At 37.2% G+C, this 17,689-nt stretch overlaps 2 protein-coding genes across 2 annotated transcripts in view; both read left to right on the top strand.

Annotated features, from left to right (window-relative positions):
• pop5 (POP5 homolog, ribonuclease P/MRP subunit) overlaps window positions 1–17,689 on the top strand; it is a 270,905-nt gene that overhangs the window by 132,782 nt on the left and 120,434 nt on the right. The window lies entirely within an intron of this gene.
• sppl3 (signal peptide peptidase 3) overlaps window positions 1–17,689 on the top strand; it is a 59,760-nt gene that overhangs the window by 39,966 nt on the left and 2,105 nt on the right. The window contains exons 2-10 of the mRNA XM_028825097.2: window positions 2,990–3,067; window positions 7,669–7,760; window positions 9,765–9,884; window positions 10,102–10,180; window positions 10,405–10,517; window positions 16,461–16,567; window positions 16,856–17,019; window positions 17,106–17,296; window positions 17,498–17,607. Of these exons, the coding sequence (XP_028680930.1) occupies window positions 2,990–3,067; window positions 7,669–7,760; window positions 9,765–9,884; window positions 10,102–10,180; window positions 10,405–10,517; window positions 16,461–16,567; window positions 16,856–17,019; window positions 17,106–17,296; window positions 17,498–17,607 (1,054 nt within the window). The remainder of the gene's footprint in view (window positions 1–2,989; window positions 3,068–7,668; window positions 7,761–9,764; window positions 9,885–10,101; window positions 10,181–10,404; window positions 10,518–16,460; window positions 16,568–16,855; window positions 17,020–17,105; window positions 17,297–17,497; window positions 17,608–17,689) is intronic.

Below are 17,689 nucleotides of genomic sequence, written 5' to 3'. Positions count from 1 at the left end.
CTCTGTTTGGAATTTCAGCACAGACAAAATGATCTATATCATCAGCTGTTAATAATTTTTTTTTTTTTTACTACAAAGTAAGAAAGTAAGTAGAGTTCTGCATTGGACTCCTGTCTGTAAAGTCGTGCTATTTTCCTCTCTCAGTTCCAAAACTACATGGGTTACCAAGGTGATGCCCCAGCTTTTGTCTAGGTTTTTGTACAAGGGCTAGACAGAACGTCTTTGACTTCTGGGGTAAATGTAGCTTTTTAAATAAGCAGACAGATAAATACATATACATGAACAAAGTAACCAATAAATGCATGTGCGGTAAACTCTGTTTTTGAAATTCTCAAGATTCTTTATTTGTCACATGCATAGTTATACAGGGCAACACGCAGTGAAATGCATCCTGATCCGCCTATCAAAAACTGTGCAAAGTTAGAAGAATATCAGTTAAATTAACAAAAAGTCATAGATTGAAAGATAACAATATAGTAGAACATAATAAATAAAATTATGTGAATAAAGTAGAATTAAGTGTTAAGGTGCAATAGTGTAGTAATTATTGTGCAAAACCAAAGTTAGACTGGTGCATAGTTAAATGAGGCAGTTTGTTTGTTTGCGCAACTGCAATCTTTACTTTTTTTTAGATTTTGTAATTTTCCTTCTTTTATATCCTTTAACTTTCTCCACATTTGTATAGCGCCATTTTTTTTTTTTTTTTGAGCCTTTCTAATTTCACTGGTTTTATAGTCTCTAACCTGCTCTGCATGTGTTTAGCGCCAACGATTGTAAACGTCTTTATGAAGTTCTACTTTGTCATTTTACTCATTGTCTTTTATTTCTGAGCCATACAGTACAATACATAGAACAGAATAAATCCTCAATACGGTATAAAAATAAAAATTCTAGAAGTACGGAGTAGAATTTCACATTAGATGATATCACATAGTATGATTTGGATTTGCATTATTTTCACTTAAAAACTTTTGTAAAAACAATACTTGTTTATTTATTTCCTGCCCCACGCGAGGTAACATCTCTTTCTTCCCAGATGTATAATACTGCTCGTGTTGTGAAGAGTGTTGCGGCTGAACATACGCTAAGGATTACTTTGGATCATTTGCCGTCTTTTTGCTGCTTGCTTGCTGCCTCTTCTGCCTGTTGCATGTCGTTGTTTTAAGAGCTCGGAGCACATGATGCTTGCCTGCCAAAAGCAATCCAACAACTGCTAGCTTAGAGGTCTGTTGTCTTGTTGTAAATGATGGCTTACTGCCTGGTCTCCCGTGACATTGTAAAAGCAATACCTGTCTTTTATTTCTGGCCATGGGCATGGTTGAATTCTTTCTTGCAGGATGTATAACGCTGCTCGCGTTCGGTTGGGGTAGCATTCTCCACATGTGTATAGCGCCATTTTTTGTTTTTTTTTCCCCAGCCTTTCTAATTTCACTGGTTTCATAGTCTCTAACCTGCTCTGCATGTGTTTAGCGTCAACGTTTGTAAACGTCTTTATGAAGTTCTACTTTCTTTTACTCATTGTCTTTTAATTCTGAGCTGGATTGGACGTGCTTTTTTTTCAATTCCACTTGTTCCGGGCTGATAATTGCTTTCCTTATTTTCTGAATTTGCACCTTGATTATTCTTTTTTGCTCTATTTTCTGTCCAATGCATTTGAGTCTCTTTTCTCCGCGCCCGATTGGATGTGCTTTTTTTTTCCATTCCACTTGTTGTACAGAAATAAATTATGTACAAATCATACAATGTGATTTCCTGATTTTTTTTTTATTTTTTTTTTTACATTATCTCTCACAGTGGGAATGCACCTACAATGTGAATTTCAGACCCCTCCATGATTTCTAAGTGGGAGAACTTGCAAAATCGCAGGGTGTTCAAATACTTATGTTCCTCACTGTATATGAATATAAAACTTATGTGAAATTTTTAATTTTGTCTTTAGATATTTTTTTGTATGTACTGCATTTTCTGTTCATATTTCTTTTAAGAATAGTTTGTAGTTAAATGTAGCTTCTAACCAAACTGACTGAATCAAGGCGTTTTCTCCTTTATAAATCTATAATCTGTTTGGGGTGGAGAATACCTAACCACTGGAGCTTGGCATTAGGCCAGCACATTTGTACAGCGTGCCCTGGAAACCAGTGCAAAGGCAAAACTAATTGCATGTGTAAAAGAGCCTTTTGGCAACAGAAATCTTTGACTCTCAGAGTTCCTTGTTTTCTCCCATTCTACTCCGTTAGCTGTTGACAGAACAGACAGTTTTTGGTCTTGTTCCACCCCAAACCAAATCCGTATTTTGCTAGTCTATACTAGACAAAACCAAGATATGGAAACATAATTATGCTGTGTTGTGGAGGGTACAATTTTGGTTTATATATACTCTTAATAGTTTGAATGTATAAATGTTTTAGTAATATGTGTCACTTTTGTGTGTACTCTGTCACAAGTGGGCCATATTTGTGTTACATTTTGCAAAGTGACCATAATAATTACCCACATCTGTACATTCCCAGCAGCTCGATTAGAGCATGCTTACAATTTAAATATATGTATTCTTTTAGAAGTACTTATTATTGTAAAATATACAGTGCTACTTTACTGTTTTTGGGATGCATGGTTAGCTAGCTTAGGATAGTTTCTAGGTGTAGTTTATATTTTGCCTTTGTGTTTGTTATGTTGAATGTTGTCTCAGGTGTGTGTATATAGTCATGGCTTGTGTAGTTTGTATTTTGTCTTTGTGTGTGTGTGTTATGTTGAATGTTGTCTCCAGATGTGTATGTAATCATGGCTGTTCCTATGTCAGTTAAACACCATGCACCCCATCCTTGTGTTCATTCCTGATGCTTATTGCTGTCAGACACTGCCTCCATACTGACCCTAAAAGGTTGAATACTACAAATTAGCAAAGGCATCAAAGTGGAGTAGATGGGTGACTGAATAGGACAATGAGTCATTCTTACTGTGCCTAAACTTGTTTATCTTGTTTCTATAGGGCCTACTCCCTAGTGGACTCCAGTCAGGTCTCCACGTTCCTCATCTCTATTCTTCTGATTGTTTATGGCAGCTTCAGGTAAGAACACCACCAGTGGTTGACTTAATAATATTTGTACTTTTCAGAGGAGGTAAAGGTCTTGGCAAAGCCTAGTCAGGTTTATTTCATGAATTGAATTAGGTCTGTAGGATAATTTCTGACATTTTGAGTAATAATAAGTAAGGCATGGCCATTTTTTTTGTGTAGAGCGACCTTACTTATAGGATTTTCAGAATTATCTTCAGCTTTGTTTATACAATGTACAGCATGGATCAACTACTTATTAATATGACTTGTGATTATCAGATATTTCTTAAAAACTGAAATTTCTAAAAACTTAAATTCTGTATGCTCTATTGTCTATACCTCTATTTTGAGGCAAACATTAATTTGGTCTTTTCCTTACAGTATCATTCAAAAGACAAGAACCCATCTTGGATGGGGTGCCAGAGCGTTTTTCTTCATATTCATAAGCACACCCAAACTTAGAGTTGTCAAAATCCTTGTGGAGTACATACGGAAAACCCTGCACAGTCATAAATGGAGTGTGCAAACAAATGGTGACCAAGCTGGGATTAAAAACCAGTGTCCTCTAGCTGTGAGACAGCAGTGCTACCTACTTGTACTGTTTGCTCCAGTCATATTATTAGTTGTCAGATTACGGCAGTAATTGGCCCAATATGCTACAAGCTGTAGTTTGTGCCTGGAGCCAGTGTCAAACGTGAATGCCACATTATGGACAGGAAACACTTAGTTTTTTTTTTTCACTTGAATGTGTTTATGATATTAATGCAGCAACACTTTATAAGTTGTTTATGAACACAGATACTTTACCCTTGATTGAAACCAGAAGATTTTTCATCTTAATATGCAATTGGCAAGTTATCAGTGGCCAATCATTTTTCTAATTTATGACATAAAATATCAACCAAGCACTTGTTTTAACTTAAATGTTTCAATTTGCTGTGTGTATTTCTATGTCAGTTTAGCAGTTTGAGAAAGACATCCTCTTTCAATTTATTTTCGGAAGCTTTTCTGACTAGGAGCAGACTATTAAAATGAGATTCTTCAGGCCTTGTCCACTATAGAGATTTTATGTGTTTTTCTTCAAATTTGTGCTGCTGGATAAAGTGACAAGCCTGTTCTGTAGCTGACTAAATAGAAGCTTTTGTTTTTGGTGCCCTTTTATATTGTACATTGAAACTTCCTTCATGCCCAAAGCTGTCAGGATTGTTTTCCGCCACCTATAATCATAAATTGGATTAATGGAGTTTAAAAATGATATTTTTGAGTTTGTTGGAGGAGATTTACGTACTTGCACCATTTTTTTCCCATTATTTTGGATGAGCATATTGAATGCTGCTAACCACCATTCACAATATAATTTAGGCTAACCACTGATGTGTAACTGTGTATCAGGCTCATTGCCAATATTTAATCTTTGGTTCACGGTCATTTAAAACTATTATCAACCTCAGTGCCTGCAAGACAGTAATCTGTTATTCAGGAAACACTAAATCATGGTACATTGTCGTTTTTAACTGGTAGCAACCCTGCTTAAAACCTCTCAGCTTTTAGTTTTGTCATAGTCAATCTCACAAATCTCCTGGATTAATTGTGATATTTCACTTGACATAACAGCAGCAAAGACGTACTTAAAATAAACCACAGCTCTAATGTCTGTCCTCAAAAAGTTGTTTTTTTACAAAAATATTGAAAAGTTCTCATATTAATATATCTCTTTTGATATGTTTGTAATTTTGGTATTAATGGCATTGCTGCTTGTTTCCAGATGTTGTTTTGCTCTCAGTGTTACACTGCTGAGTATGCAACAGTGCTGCCACAAGGGAGTGGGTCATTTGCTGTCAGCTTTCTTTAGCTTTACCCACCTCATGACCCCACGTAAAACTGCTAGTTCATAAACTAATTACATGTTCTCAAGAGAAAATACATTATCATGTTGATTCCTTTGAGGTGCACACATTTCTATAGAACAGAATTTGTGTTTTGCCTTTGAGTGTTGGTGGCAACACACTGAGGAAGGTGGTCTGTGTGGGCTGTAAGCAGGAGATTTGGGTAAATTCAGGAAAGGTAACAGGATTATAAGATTAGTGAAAAAATGGATGGCTGAATGCTAGGAAGCACAATACAGTTAGATTCTTCATGGGTGATTCATCAAAACTCTCAAAATCTATATATATCACTCCTTTAAATTTTACTATACCAGAATATTTTTGAAATGTAGTCTTTTTTTTTTTTTCTTTTTTTTTTTTAAATAATCCTCATGGCAAACCCCTTTTACAACTGATCTAAAATAAGCAATTATCTGCTTTTTTTAAAAAAAAAAAGACCGTTAGAACTTCCCACACAAATCTAGTACCATGCAATTCGGCAATACATTCATGTAAAATGTAATTTTTGGTAGACAACAAAACAAACAAAAAAAATAACTAATCAGAAAAAAAATTCAACTACACTTGCAAAATCATATGAGTGAATTACTGATGCCCTTTTTAAACTGATGAGTGAATTATTGACACCATTTTTAAACTGTGAAATCAAAAAATGTAATGGTGCTAATTTTTTTTTCTTTTATTGCTCATAATTTTCATTGTGAAATGTCTCTTTGTATCACAATTCAAAATCCAATTTTTTTTAAAATTGCCAAACTTTTTTATGTCTTTCACCTTCTGTGTTTGGCCTGACACTTGACTAGTATTACACCTAACTTAACACCCTTCAACTTCCAGGTGGTGGTCAATGAGGAGCTATCGGGGTTACCCAACCACCAGGGCCTAATAGTCAAATATCAATGCCAGGGCTACTTTCAGAAAAGTAGATTCCAGTCTCCCTGTTCCAGGCTAGAGGTCTAACCAGAGGTTTCACTGGGGTCATTTCTGAGTAAGGTCCTGTTTAGAATGAGTTCAGCTTTCTTACAAAACAGCTTATACTGGATTTCTGCAGAGGTGAAGGGCATGAAATATAAATGGAGCGGATCCAGACCTCCATATTGGAGGCACGTAGAAGTAGCCTTGGCCATAAGTTGGTTACCACTTGTCATGGTGGTTACCCTAGGATACATTGGTGGACATTTGATAAGGGAAGCTGACAAGCTGATGATGATGTTCCTTGATTGTAGTATCTCCAGATTTGACTGATAGGTCTAGGGTTGGACACGTGTGACTTTTGCCCATGCTTTACTTAGGAAGAGTTGGGAAATGTAGACCTCAGTGTTGGATATTATAATAAGGTGGAATGAGTACTTGGAAGAATGGTTGAACCTGGTGGATATGCCCTCATTACAGCAGGCAGTACTAAAAGCATCATGTGGGGTTTGGTCCATCTCTGGGACTGAGCCCGCTGCATTGTTTAAAAAGTTCCATAGTGGCTACAAATGTGCATGTGATACAGCTGGAAGTGTTAAATGCTTTTGGGAGTGTGTTTTTGCATGGGAGGCATGTACAGTACCTCTGGCCTGACAGACTAGTAAGTGGTTTTCCAAAACTGCTGGCAAGAGGGTATACAAGGGTATACTTGAACAGGGACTTCATCTAATAGTCATTTCTCACATCTTTATGAATGTATCTATGAAGAACAGTGAAGAGTTCCATTCTGCCCATGCAAGAGCTCTTTGTCTTTGTATGCATACTTGAGATATATAAAGGAATTTGCTAATCTTTTAAATATGTGCTTTGTAGACGTGGAAGAAACTTATGACCTTATACCCTATGTTATATTAAAAGGTGCCTCTAGAATACGGAGTTCCAAAAACACTATTGAGTATCATTTGGTTTCTGTTCATTAAGCTACAGCTATTCATTTTTGCTGTTGGACTCTACCAGGGGTGCATTTTTCCTATTCTTTTTGGGGGGTTGTCTTTGAAATTTTTTGCTCTGGACATGGATAGCCACTGAAGGAATAAGATTGCAAGTACAAGTTTCTGCAGAAAATTGACTAAAATCAGAGTATCTCAAAATCTCCTATGGGGACCCCAGAGGAAGCTGTTTAGGATAGAGTGGAGAAATAAAGATCCACCACTTTTATCTACCTTTAGATCTGGACTTTTGATTTACTGTTCCAAAGCTCTTAAACTGTACTTCACTTAGTCAAATTCACTTACCAGTTTCAGGGCATTTCTCATTTCCGTGTCGCATGGATGATTTCAAGTCTTTTTCATTTCAAGACTGTGAAATTATTTACTTATTTTATGGCTAGAGCCACATCTAAAAAATGTCAGATTGTATTGTGACTGTGTAGGCTTTAATCACAGGGGTTAGGCCTGACCCTTGCTTTACAAAATTGTGCCTTAGAACTTTTTATTGGTAGTAGCATCTCCAGATTTCACTGACCGGTTTAGGGTAGGACAGTTGTGACTTTGGACAAACTTTACTTAGCAAGGGTAGGAAAATGTAGACCTTGGTGTTGGATAGCATAATGAGATGGAATGAGTACTTCAAATGTAGTGCACTATCTGATAAGAGGTAAAGAAAACTGACATTCACTTGCTCACATTTGTAACAAAAAAAGTGTACAATAAACATGCCTGTTACACAAATGTCTGGTAATCGAATAAGAGTAATGAGCAGATTAGTATATCTGGCAGCTCAGTCATGACCCTAACTTTACACTCTACACCACAGATCCTTAAACATGGACTTTGAAAACCAAGACAAAGATAAAGATGGAACTCCCACATCATCAGGAGCATTCAACACAAACAACGCCAATAACAGTAAGTACTTGCTCTGGTTTCTGTTGTTGGTATCCTTTGGTATTGTGTTGGATGCTTATTTATATGTCATAGTCATTATCTCTCTATTATTAAAAAAAAAAAAAAAAAATCCTGGGAGAGAAAAATGGGAGACGAGCCGTGATCTTCACATTAAGATCACGGAAGACACTTAAAAGACCCGCAAGATGAAAGAGAATGGCCATGGAGCGTCTCGTGGGGACCTTAAACATGAAGACTTTGTGCCAAGAGATTAACCCAGGACCATCTCGCGGGGACGTAGAACACTCAGTTGTGTAAAGGATTTGAGAACACACAGATCCAGGGTCTCGGCGCATTTAAAGTGTGTAAGGACAATACTTTATAAATGAAATGTCGACGACTAAGCGAAGAAGAAAGCAGCTCAGAGAAAAGAGACTCAAAAGCATTGGAGAGAAAAAAGAGAAAAAAAAGAACAAATAATCTAGGTGCAAATTCAGAAAAAAAGGAAAGTAATTATCAGCCCGGAACAAGTGGAATTGAAAAAAAGCACGTCCAATTCAGAATTAAAAGACAAAGTAGAACTTCTTAAAGATGTTCACAAACTTTGGTGCTATACACATGCAAAGCAGGTTAGAGATTATGAAAACAGTGGAATTCGAAAGGCTCAAAAAAAAAAAAAAGGCGCGATACACGTGGAGAAAGTTAAAGAATATTGTCACACACGTGTGTTTAGGAGACAACTAAAGGGCTTAAATACATGTGATTCCATGCCAGACCAGGGGGTGGCGAAGTGCACTAATTTTCCCCCTCGATCTTTTGCAGACCATTCTAGGGAAATCCTGCCCGGTTCTGGGGCAGCCAATGACGTCACGTCCGGTTCCGCTATGGATGACATCACTTCCTTCGCTGGCCTTTAAAGCCGCCATCTTCTCTCAAGAGAATCAGTTCTGTTTTGGACTCAGTTGAATGAACATGTCTTTGTTTAAGAATCAGTTTTGCAGCCGGGAACAATTATACGGGTGGCTGCCCCAAACCTTCTCAATGTTGTATGGTCGTTTTTGTGACAATATGAAAGTAGGAAAATTAGAAGGTATAAAAAAAAGTAAAGATCACAGTAGCGCAAACAAACTGAAATGATTACTCAAAAAAGGGAAAATAATCACCACGGACCAGGTGTCATTGGGGAAAAAAAAGCATGACAAAGCGAGGTCAGAAATAAAAGACAGAGTAGAAAACAAAGTAAAACATCATAAAGAGGTTTAAAAACAAGGGGGACAAGCACATGCAGAGCAGGTTAGAGATAATGAAAACTGGAATTCAAAAGACTCAAAAAAAAACAAAAAAAAAAAAAAAAAAAAAAAACACGTAGGCGCGATACACATGCTGAGCAAGATACAAAATATGAAAGCAGAAAAAAATGACAGTGTCAAAACAAAGTCAACATTACATTAGCGCAAACAAAGAGAAATTATTACCCGGAGAAATAACAAAAAGGCGAATAGAGATTGAATATATGGACATAGGTAATATGTCAGAAGTATGTAAATATTGTAAGGCTTTGAAGTTTAAGTCAGAGAATTTCAAAAACGGGGTTTACCTCACATGCATTTATTGGTTACTTTGCAAAAAAAATTTATTAACTGCTGCTGATGTAGATCGTTTTGTCTGTGCTGAAATTCCAAACAGAGAAACCTATCCTGAATTATGGTACAAAGTCATTAAACACATGTCTCACTGACCTCATTTAAAAGATTCAGCATATTGGGACTCCAAAGAATCCAAATATTGTTTTTACAGAAGTTCAGAAATAAAAGTGAAACTAATGAAATAGCAACAATTTAATGAAAAAAAAAATCTTAAGTGTGTATCCAGAAAACCAAACACGGGGGTTGGCGAGCGTAGTGAGCAGGGGGCAAAGCCCCCTAGTTTTTGTTAAAATTGTGTGGAAACTTTACCATGATATGTGAACTTGTCATTAAACTGTGTTCCTCTTTTTTTTTTTTTCTTTTCTTCTTCTTCATCCAGGTATTCAAACCATTGACTCAACCCAGGCTCTTTTTCTTCCAATTGGAGCCTCAGTTTCATTGCTTGTCATGTTCTTCTTTTTTGACTCTGTTCAGGTGGTCTTCACCATATGTACAGCAGGTAAGATGGGTTTAGAACTGAAAAGTTAATTGTACTGGAATAACAGATAGTAAGTGCAAAGTTATAATAATTGCTTCAGATGATATGGTGGAGTGAAATTGTTAAGGTTTGAAGGGTAAGGTGTGCAAGTAGATTTCTCAAATTCATTATTTTTAATACTCGTTATGTGTTGGATCTCAGAGATTCTCTTTTGTAAGCTAGTATTTTTTTTCTACAGTCCTTGCCACAATAGCCTTTGCCTTCCTGCTTCTGCCGATGTGCCAGTACCTAACTAGACCCTGCTCTCCTCAAAACAAGTAAGTTTCTATGGCTATGCATATGTGCAATTTGATTTTGCAAATCATGGACCTTTATGTTGTGTTCCTTATTATTTGCCAAGACTCCTGAGGCAGCTTTCTTGGTCCAGTTTGAAACTCAATTGTACTGTCTCAGCAGTTTAGCCAAATGTACAAGTGAGCTTACACTTATGAAGCTAAATGTAATAAATTGTAAATTTACTTATTTTTGGTTTGGTTTACAGGATCTCTTTTGGTTGCTGTGGTCGATTTACGGCTGCGGAACTCCTTTCTTTCTCTCTGTCAGTTTTGCTGGTTCTTATCTGGGTATTGACTGGTCATTGGCTTCTCATGGATGGTAAGAGCGGACAGTTTACTTTTGTGTAATGCCAAACACAAAAATGTGTATCAACCAGTTTTGATTTTGTAATGAAATAGGTTCAGCCAACAAAGATCAACGAAGTAGTTTGGTTGTTAAATATGTATTTGTTTGTTTGCTTGTTTGTTTATTTATTTACCCCAAAAAATGAGACCTGCCAATTTGTGTGTGTAAAAGAGAGAGCGCATAAAGAACTGAACTGGTGTAAATCAGTGATGAGGTTTTCTTAGCATTAAAGGCATTTGTCTTGTTAACTCAGAAAATGATTTAGGCTTTTTCTTCTAGTATGCATTAGTACTGAGTTTCATGTTTGTTGCTCAAAGAAATGATAATAATAATTATTATACTGGCCTATTAATAAAAACACCAATTGAACCAGACAATAATATACTTGTTTATAACATTTATGAAGGTTTTCAGTGCCACTCAAAATGTACTGTCTTGCTTGTGTGACCACTCTTATATAGCTTACTTGACATCTTTGTCATTGGCATGGTCCCTCCATTTTCCTGTTATACATTGACTAGGAGAGAATGAATTTTCAAAGACATGATGTTCACTATTTTTAGAATTTCAGAGACAGGATGATACGTCTTTATGCTTGAAGCATCTAAGTTCATTTGGTTTTGAAATAAAATATCCACTATGAATAAATATAGAAAGTTGTAACTTCAGTGTTTTAGTACATGAATATTTAGTCAACTTATAAAATCATCACTTTGAGTGCAAGTTTTAACTTAATGGTTGAAACCTTTTTATCACCCCTTACAATTAAATAATGGAAGACTAAAGATGCAACAAAGCTCAGTTGAGTGTACCATTGACTGCTTAGTCCCCATGATTTGCAGAAAAAAAATAGTTACCCTTCATGTGTCTTAATTGCTTAATTTTAGGTACTTTTCTTTAAAATACTACTTTTGACTTTCATAGCCATGGAAATAGTGTAAGAAGTAATTTTGTGTTTCAAGCAAGGTTTTCCTTTTTGGATTGAAAAGAAACTAGATGCAAGCAGACTTTTTTCCGCTTGCATTATTTTAAATTCAAGGTATTTAAATGTTGTCATGAATATGTACATTTGTAACTGTGAACTGAAACACAAAATAATTAAGCCAGAAAAACACAGAATCAAAAAAGCCAGTTGTAAAGTCCACGTTCTCCAACCTTACATGCCATTTTTGTTACCTAAGGTCAGTCAGTATTGGTTTGAAGTAACCTAATCTGGCATTTGGAAAGTACAAGTGCATCTCAATAAATTAGAATATCATCTAAAAATTAATTTATTTCAGTAATTCAATTCAAAAACTGAAACTCATATAGATAATTACACACAGTGATACATTTCAAGCATTGATTTCTCTTCATTTTGCTGATTATGGCTTGCAGGTAATGAAAACTCAAAATTCACTATCTCAGAAAATTAGAATATTACATAAGACCAATAAAAAAATAATTTTCAATACAGAAATGTTGACCTACTGAAAAGTATGTCAATGTATGCACTCAATACTTGGTCGAGCCTCCTTTTGCATGAATGCTGCATCAGTGTGGCGAGGCATGGACGCAGTCGGCCTGTGGCACTGCTGAGGTGTTATGGAAGCCCAGGATGCTTTGATAGCAGCCTTCAGTTTGTCTACACTATTGGGTCTGGTGTCTCTCATCTTCCTCTTGACAATACCCCATTGATTCTCTATGGGATTTAGGTCAGGCAAGTTTGCTGGTCAGTCAAGCACAGTGATACCATGGTTATTAAACCAGGTATTGGTACTTTTGGCAGCTTGTCAGCAGAGTGAAGCATGAAGTGCTCTAAAATTTCCTGGTAGAAGCTATACAGTGGTGTGAAAAACTATTTGCCCCCTTCCTGATTTCTTATTCTTTTGCATGTTTGTCACACAAAATGTTTCTGATCATCAAACACATTTAACCATTAGTCAAATATAACACAAGTAAACACAAAATGCAGTTTGTAAATGATGGTTTTGATTATTTAGGGAGAAAAAAAAATCCAAACCTACATGGCCCTGTGTGAAAAAGTAATTGCCCCCTGAACCTAATAACTGGTTGGGCCACCCTTAGCAGCAATAACTGCAATCAAGCGTTTGCGATAACTTGCAATGAGTCTTTTACAGCGCTCTGGAGGAATTTTGGCCCACTCATCTTTGCAAAATTGTTGTAATTCAGCTTTATTTGAGGGTTTTCTAGCATGAACCGCCTTTTTAAGGTCATGCCATAGCATCTCAATTGGATTCAGGTCAGGACTTTGACTAGGCCACTCCAAAGTCTTCAGTTTGTTTTTCTTCAGCCATTCAGAGGTGGATTTGCTGGTGTGTTTTGGGTCATTGTCCTGTTGCAGCACCCAAGATCACTTCAGCTTGAGTTGACGAACAGATGGCCGGACATTCTCCTTCAGGATTTTTTGGTAGACAGTAGAATTCATGGTTCCATCTATCACAGCAAACCTTCCAGGTCCTGAAGCAGCAAAACAACCCCAGACCATCACACTACCACCACCATATTTTACTGTTGGTATGATGTTCTTTTTCTGAAATGCTGTGTTCCTTTTACGCCAGATGTAACGGGACATTTGCCTTCCAAAAAGTTCAACTTTTGTCTCATCAGTCCACAAGGTATTTTCCCAAAAGTCTTGGCAATCATTGAGATGTTTCTTAGCAAAATTGAGACGAGCCCTAATGTTCTTTTTGCTTAACAGTGGTTTGCGTCTTGGAAATCTGCCATGCAGGCCGTTTTTGCCCAGTCTCTTTCTTATGGTGGAGTCGTGAACACTGACCTTAATTGAGGCAAGTGAGGCCTGCAGTTCTTTAGACGTTGTCCTGGGGTCTTTTGTGACCTCTCGGATGAGTCGTCTCTGCGCTCTTGGGGTAATTTTGGTCGGCCGGCCACTCCTGGGAAGGTTCACCACTGTTCCATGTTTTTGCCATTTGTGGATAATGGCTCTCACTGTGGTTCGCTGGAGTCCCAAAGCTTTAGAAATGGCTTTATAACCTTTACCAGACTGATAGATCTCAATTACTTCTGTTCTCATTTGTTCCTGAATTTCTTTGGATCTTGGCATGATGTCTAGCTTTTGAGGTGCTTTTGGTCTACTTCTCTGTGTCAGGCAGCTCCTGTTTAAGTGATTTCTTGATTGAAATAGGTGTGGCAGTAATCAGGCCTGGGGGTGGCTACGGAAATTGAACTCAGGTGTGATACACCACAGTTAGGTTATTTTTTAACATGGGGGCAATTACTTTTTCACACAGGGCCATGTAGGTTTGGATTTTTTTTCTCCCTAAATAATAAAAACCATCATTTAAAAACTGCATTTTGTGTTTACTTGTGTTATATTTGACTAATGGTTAAATGTGTTTGATGATCAGAAACATTTTGTGTGACAAACATGCAAAAGAATAAGAAATCAGGAAGGGGGCAAATAGTTTTTCACACCACTGTATGTAGTACTATAACGTTCTGCCGTAATGAGAATATCATGGACCGCCACTTGGTTTTCAAGTTACAGACACGCGTATATAGAAGCGTGTCATGAGCATGAGGCGGCTATGCAGTATCTGCAACGGATGTGGCCATTCGCCGTGCATAAGATACCGTATTGACATTGCCAGGCGAAGGGGCCACCGATTCTTTCTCTGCCCAGGGCCGCCTAGAGCCACCCCTGCTAAGGCTACACTACTGACTGGGCTGCTGAGACTGGCCACTGGGCAGAACTGACCATCACGAGTAGTAATAGCCCGCAAATTTTCACGTTTTTTTGCTCTAGTTTCTTGTAATTTTGTGCTAGTATTGTAACGAACAGTTAGTGCAGAGTACAGCTGAAGATCTGAAGTGGATGCGAGAAGTTGGTGAGTTGTGTTTTAACATATTTTTGTGGTTTTGAGTTTGTAAAATTATTGTAGATCAGGTGGCTTTTTGCATATCGGCTTATTTTACAATATAAACTTTGAAGTAAACTTAGTAAAGTAAAATTTGATTTTTGGAGGATTTGTTTTCCAACTTGAATTACTGAGCAATGAATTCAGTGAGCGTTTTCGTGATTTCAGTTCACACAAGCAGGGCATTGCGCTGTTCTCTTAAAATGTTGAGAATGCGCCTGAGAATATCAAAATGGAATTGATTGAAGTGCAGTCAGATTCTATTCTGAAGGCAAAATACAACGAAGTTGGTGTGCCAGGCTTATATGCTTACCTGCCACCCTCGTATGTGCAGATCCGTAAGTTGGCATTGAGAGTACTGTCAATGTTCGGAAGCACTTACCTTTGTGAACAATTGTTTTCGTTAATGAAAGCTACCAAAACCCCACATCGCTCAAGACTTACTGTCGAGCACCTTTCATCCCTCATAAAAGTTGCAGCTGCAGAAGATTTCAAGCCTGATATTGACAAACTGGTTGCTAACAAGAGATGCCAAGTGTCGGGACAAAAGAAATAAATCTCACACTGTAAGGCTCCTATATAAGCAATGAATATAATATAATAAAGACCTAGGTAAGAGGCTAAGACTCTAATTCTACACTGTTGTATGGAGACTGTATGGAAATAAATTGCTTTTCTTTAAACTTTAAGTGTTACATTTTTTAAAGCTACAGTAACTTTGTATAATAGTATAATAGTATTTGTTACAGTGCGGCCCGCTGACGCACGTATGGCAGTCGAAGCGGCCCACCAATGGTAGTGAGTTTGACATGCCTGTCGTACATAACCCGGGGAATGCCTGTATATAGTGTGTGTGTGTCTATCTATCTAGCTAACTCGCTAACTAACTCAAATATATTGGATGAAGTCAGGTTCATAAGTATTTGGACAATAACACATTTTTCATAATTTTGACTCTTTATGCCACCACAATGGATTTGAAATAAAGCAATCAAGCAATCATTCCTAAACGGTTCATAAAATATTTTTGGTAAACCCCTTAAATGAAAGCTGAAAGTCAGCACTTCAGTCACATAATGATTGCTTTATTTCAAAACCATTGTGGTAGCCCACAGAGCCAAAATTATGAAAATTGTATAACTGTCCAAATACTTATCGACCTGACTCTGTGTATGTGTATGGTATGTATGTCCCCAATTCCTTTAAAGTGCTAGTCCCTCAAATTGTGTTATAGTGGATCACTACCACAATTAAACTTTTTAGTCAGGCACATTATTTTTTAAATCTCTGAACTTTCTATTTTTCCTCATTATGTAAAAATGGTATATATTCGCATTAAGACAATTTTCAGGAAAAGCAATTGAATCCATGTTCTTTATCCCCATGTTCAGCAGATTGTTTTTGTCAAGTTCATTAAAAATTAGGTAGCATAAATATAACTCAATCCTAAACCTAAATATAGGCTAGTAAAGCAGCTCTAGTAGGGATCTTCTCTAATACAGTTAGTACACCAAGCAAGTCCAGCAAGATAAGAACATTAATGGATTAGATCTGTGGGCTGGCAATTCTTTCTAGTGCACACTAAAGGAGCACTTTGTGAATGGCAGGTGGATAGCTATTTTTCATCATTTTGAAAGGCCTTTCACTTAAATAACCACATGATTTTTTTTTTAACCTAAAATTGAAAAATTAGGTATCCAAAATTGAGTAATATTGCACAAACGTGTAAGTGAACATTTATGTGTTTGTCTGCCAATTTACGCTACACCTTGACATGTGAGGTTGTGAATAAAGAAACCATGTGCTTTAGTTAACTATTTATCTGTCTGGTGCTGGTTTAAACAGAAAAGTTGTACATTTTTTCTGTCTTATCAAATAACGATTAAAAACTTTGTTGCTATAGTCTTAAGGAATGTGTTAGTATATTGTATATGGTATTTACATTTTTTGTTGAACTGTCATTTAATCAAACACTTGGTTCAAGATTAGCATTTTCCAAATTTTCCACTGAATTCTTTCATTTTCTTTTTGTCTCCAGCACTAGCCATGGGGCTGTGTGTGGCCATGATTGCCTTTGTCCGTTTGCCCAGCCTTAAAGTGTCCTGCTTGCTGTTGTCTGGCCTCCTGATATATGATGTTTTCTGGGTAAGTCTATTGTGGAACATTCCTATTCCTGTCAGAAGCTAAAGTAACAAGGGCAAAAAAGAAGGACTTTAATAAGCCTGGCCCTACCTGCATTGCAAAGCAAGACCTTGTTAATATTAAGGATGTAAACTAGCTGAAGCGAGTGGGGGTGACACCTTGTTAAAATATCAGAATTTCCGATAGGAAAAATGTTAGTGTTTTTTTTTTTTTTTTTAGTCATTCATGATTATCCAATTATACGTGCACAGGGAGGAATTCCAAGACTCACTTGCACATTTCCCGTTGCAGGTCTTCTTTTCTGCTTACATTTTCAACAGTAATGTGATGGTGAAAGTTGCCACACAGCCAGCCGACAATCCTCTAGATGTGCTGTCACGCAAGTTGCACCTTGGCCCCAGTGTGGGTAGAGATGTACCCAGACTGTCCTTGCCAGGAAAATTGGTCTTCCCAAGGTAAGGTATCATGCTAGCAACTAAAATGGTTTGATCAATACAACCAGATTCAGATCTAACATATAGTGTCCTCTTGTCTCTTGCAGCTCTACCGGCAGCCACTTTTCTATGTTGGGAATAGGTGACATTGTAATGCCAGGTTTATTACTTTGCTTTGTCTTGCGTTATGACAACTACAAAAAACAAGCCAATGGGGAGGCATCCAGTACAGCCAACATCTCTGGGCGGATGCAGAAGGTTTCCTACTTTCACTGCACACTTATTGGGTACTTTGTAGGTAAGTATAGGTATTTTTTGTTATTAGAAAAACAAATTAATCTAAGATGTAACAAAGACCAATATGGAGAGGCTGTCCACAATATTTTATTGCTTCAGCTAGTCTCATAACAAAGAAAAGACGTATTTTAAATGAGCTCTAGTCTCCCTGCCCCTGATATAGATAAGCTTATGTTTTCTATCTCTAATTTTTCTTCTTAAGGATTACTGACTGCGACTGTCGCCTCTAGAATACATCGTGCTGCACAGCCTGCACTTCTGTACCTTGTTCCCTTCACATTACTGCCACTGCTGACCATGGCATACCTGAAGGTACCCTTTTTGTACATGTTATTCTTGAAATGAGTGTGTATGGGCTTCAGTTCTTGGCTGATGTATGACTGGTATTATTACC

Source organism: Erpetoichthys calabaricus, chromosome 18, assembly GCF_900747795.2.
Source record: "Erpetoichthys calabaricus chromosome 18, fErpCal1.3, whole genome shotgun sequence".
Classification (NCBI taxonomy): domain Eukaryota; kingdom Metazoa; phylum Chordata; class Cladistia; order Polypteriformes; family Polypteridae; genus Erpetoichthys; species Erpetoichthys calabaricus.
Note: the sequence above shows the minus strand (reverse complement) of the source record. Positions and strands in the feature narration are given on the sequence as shown.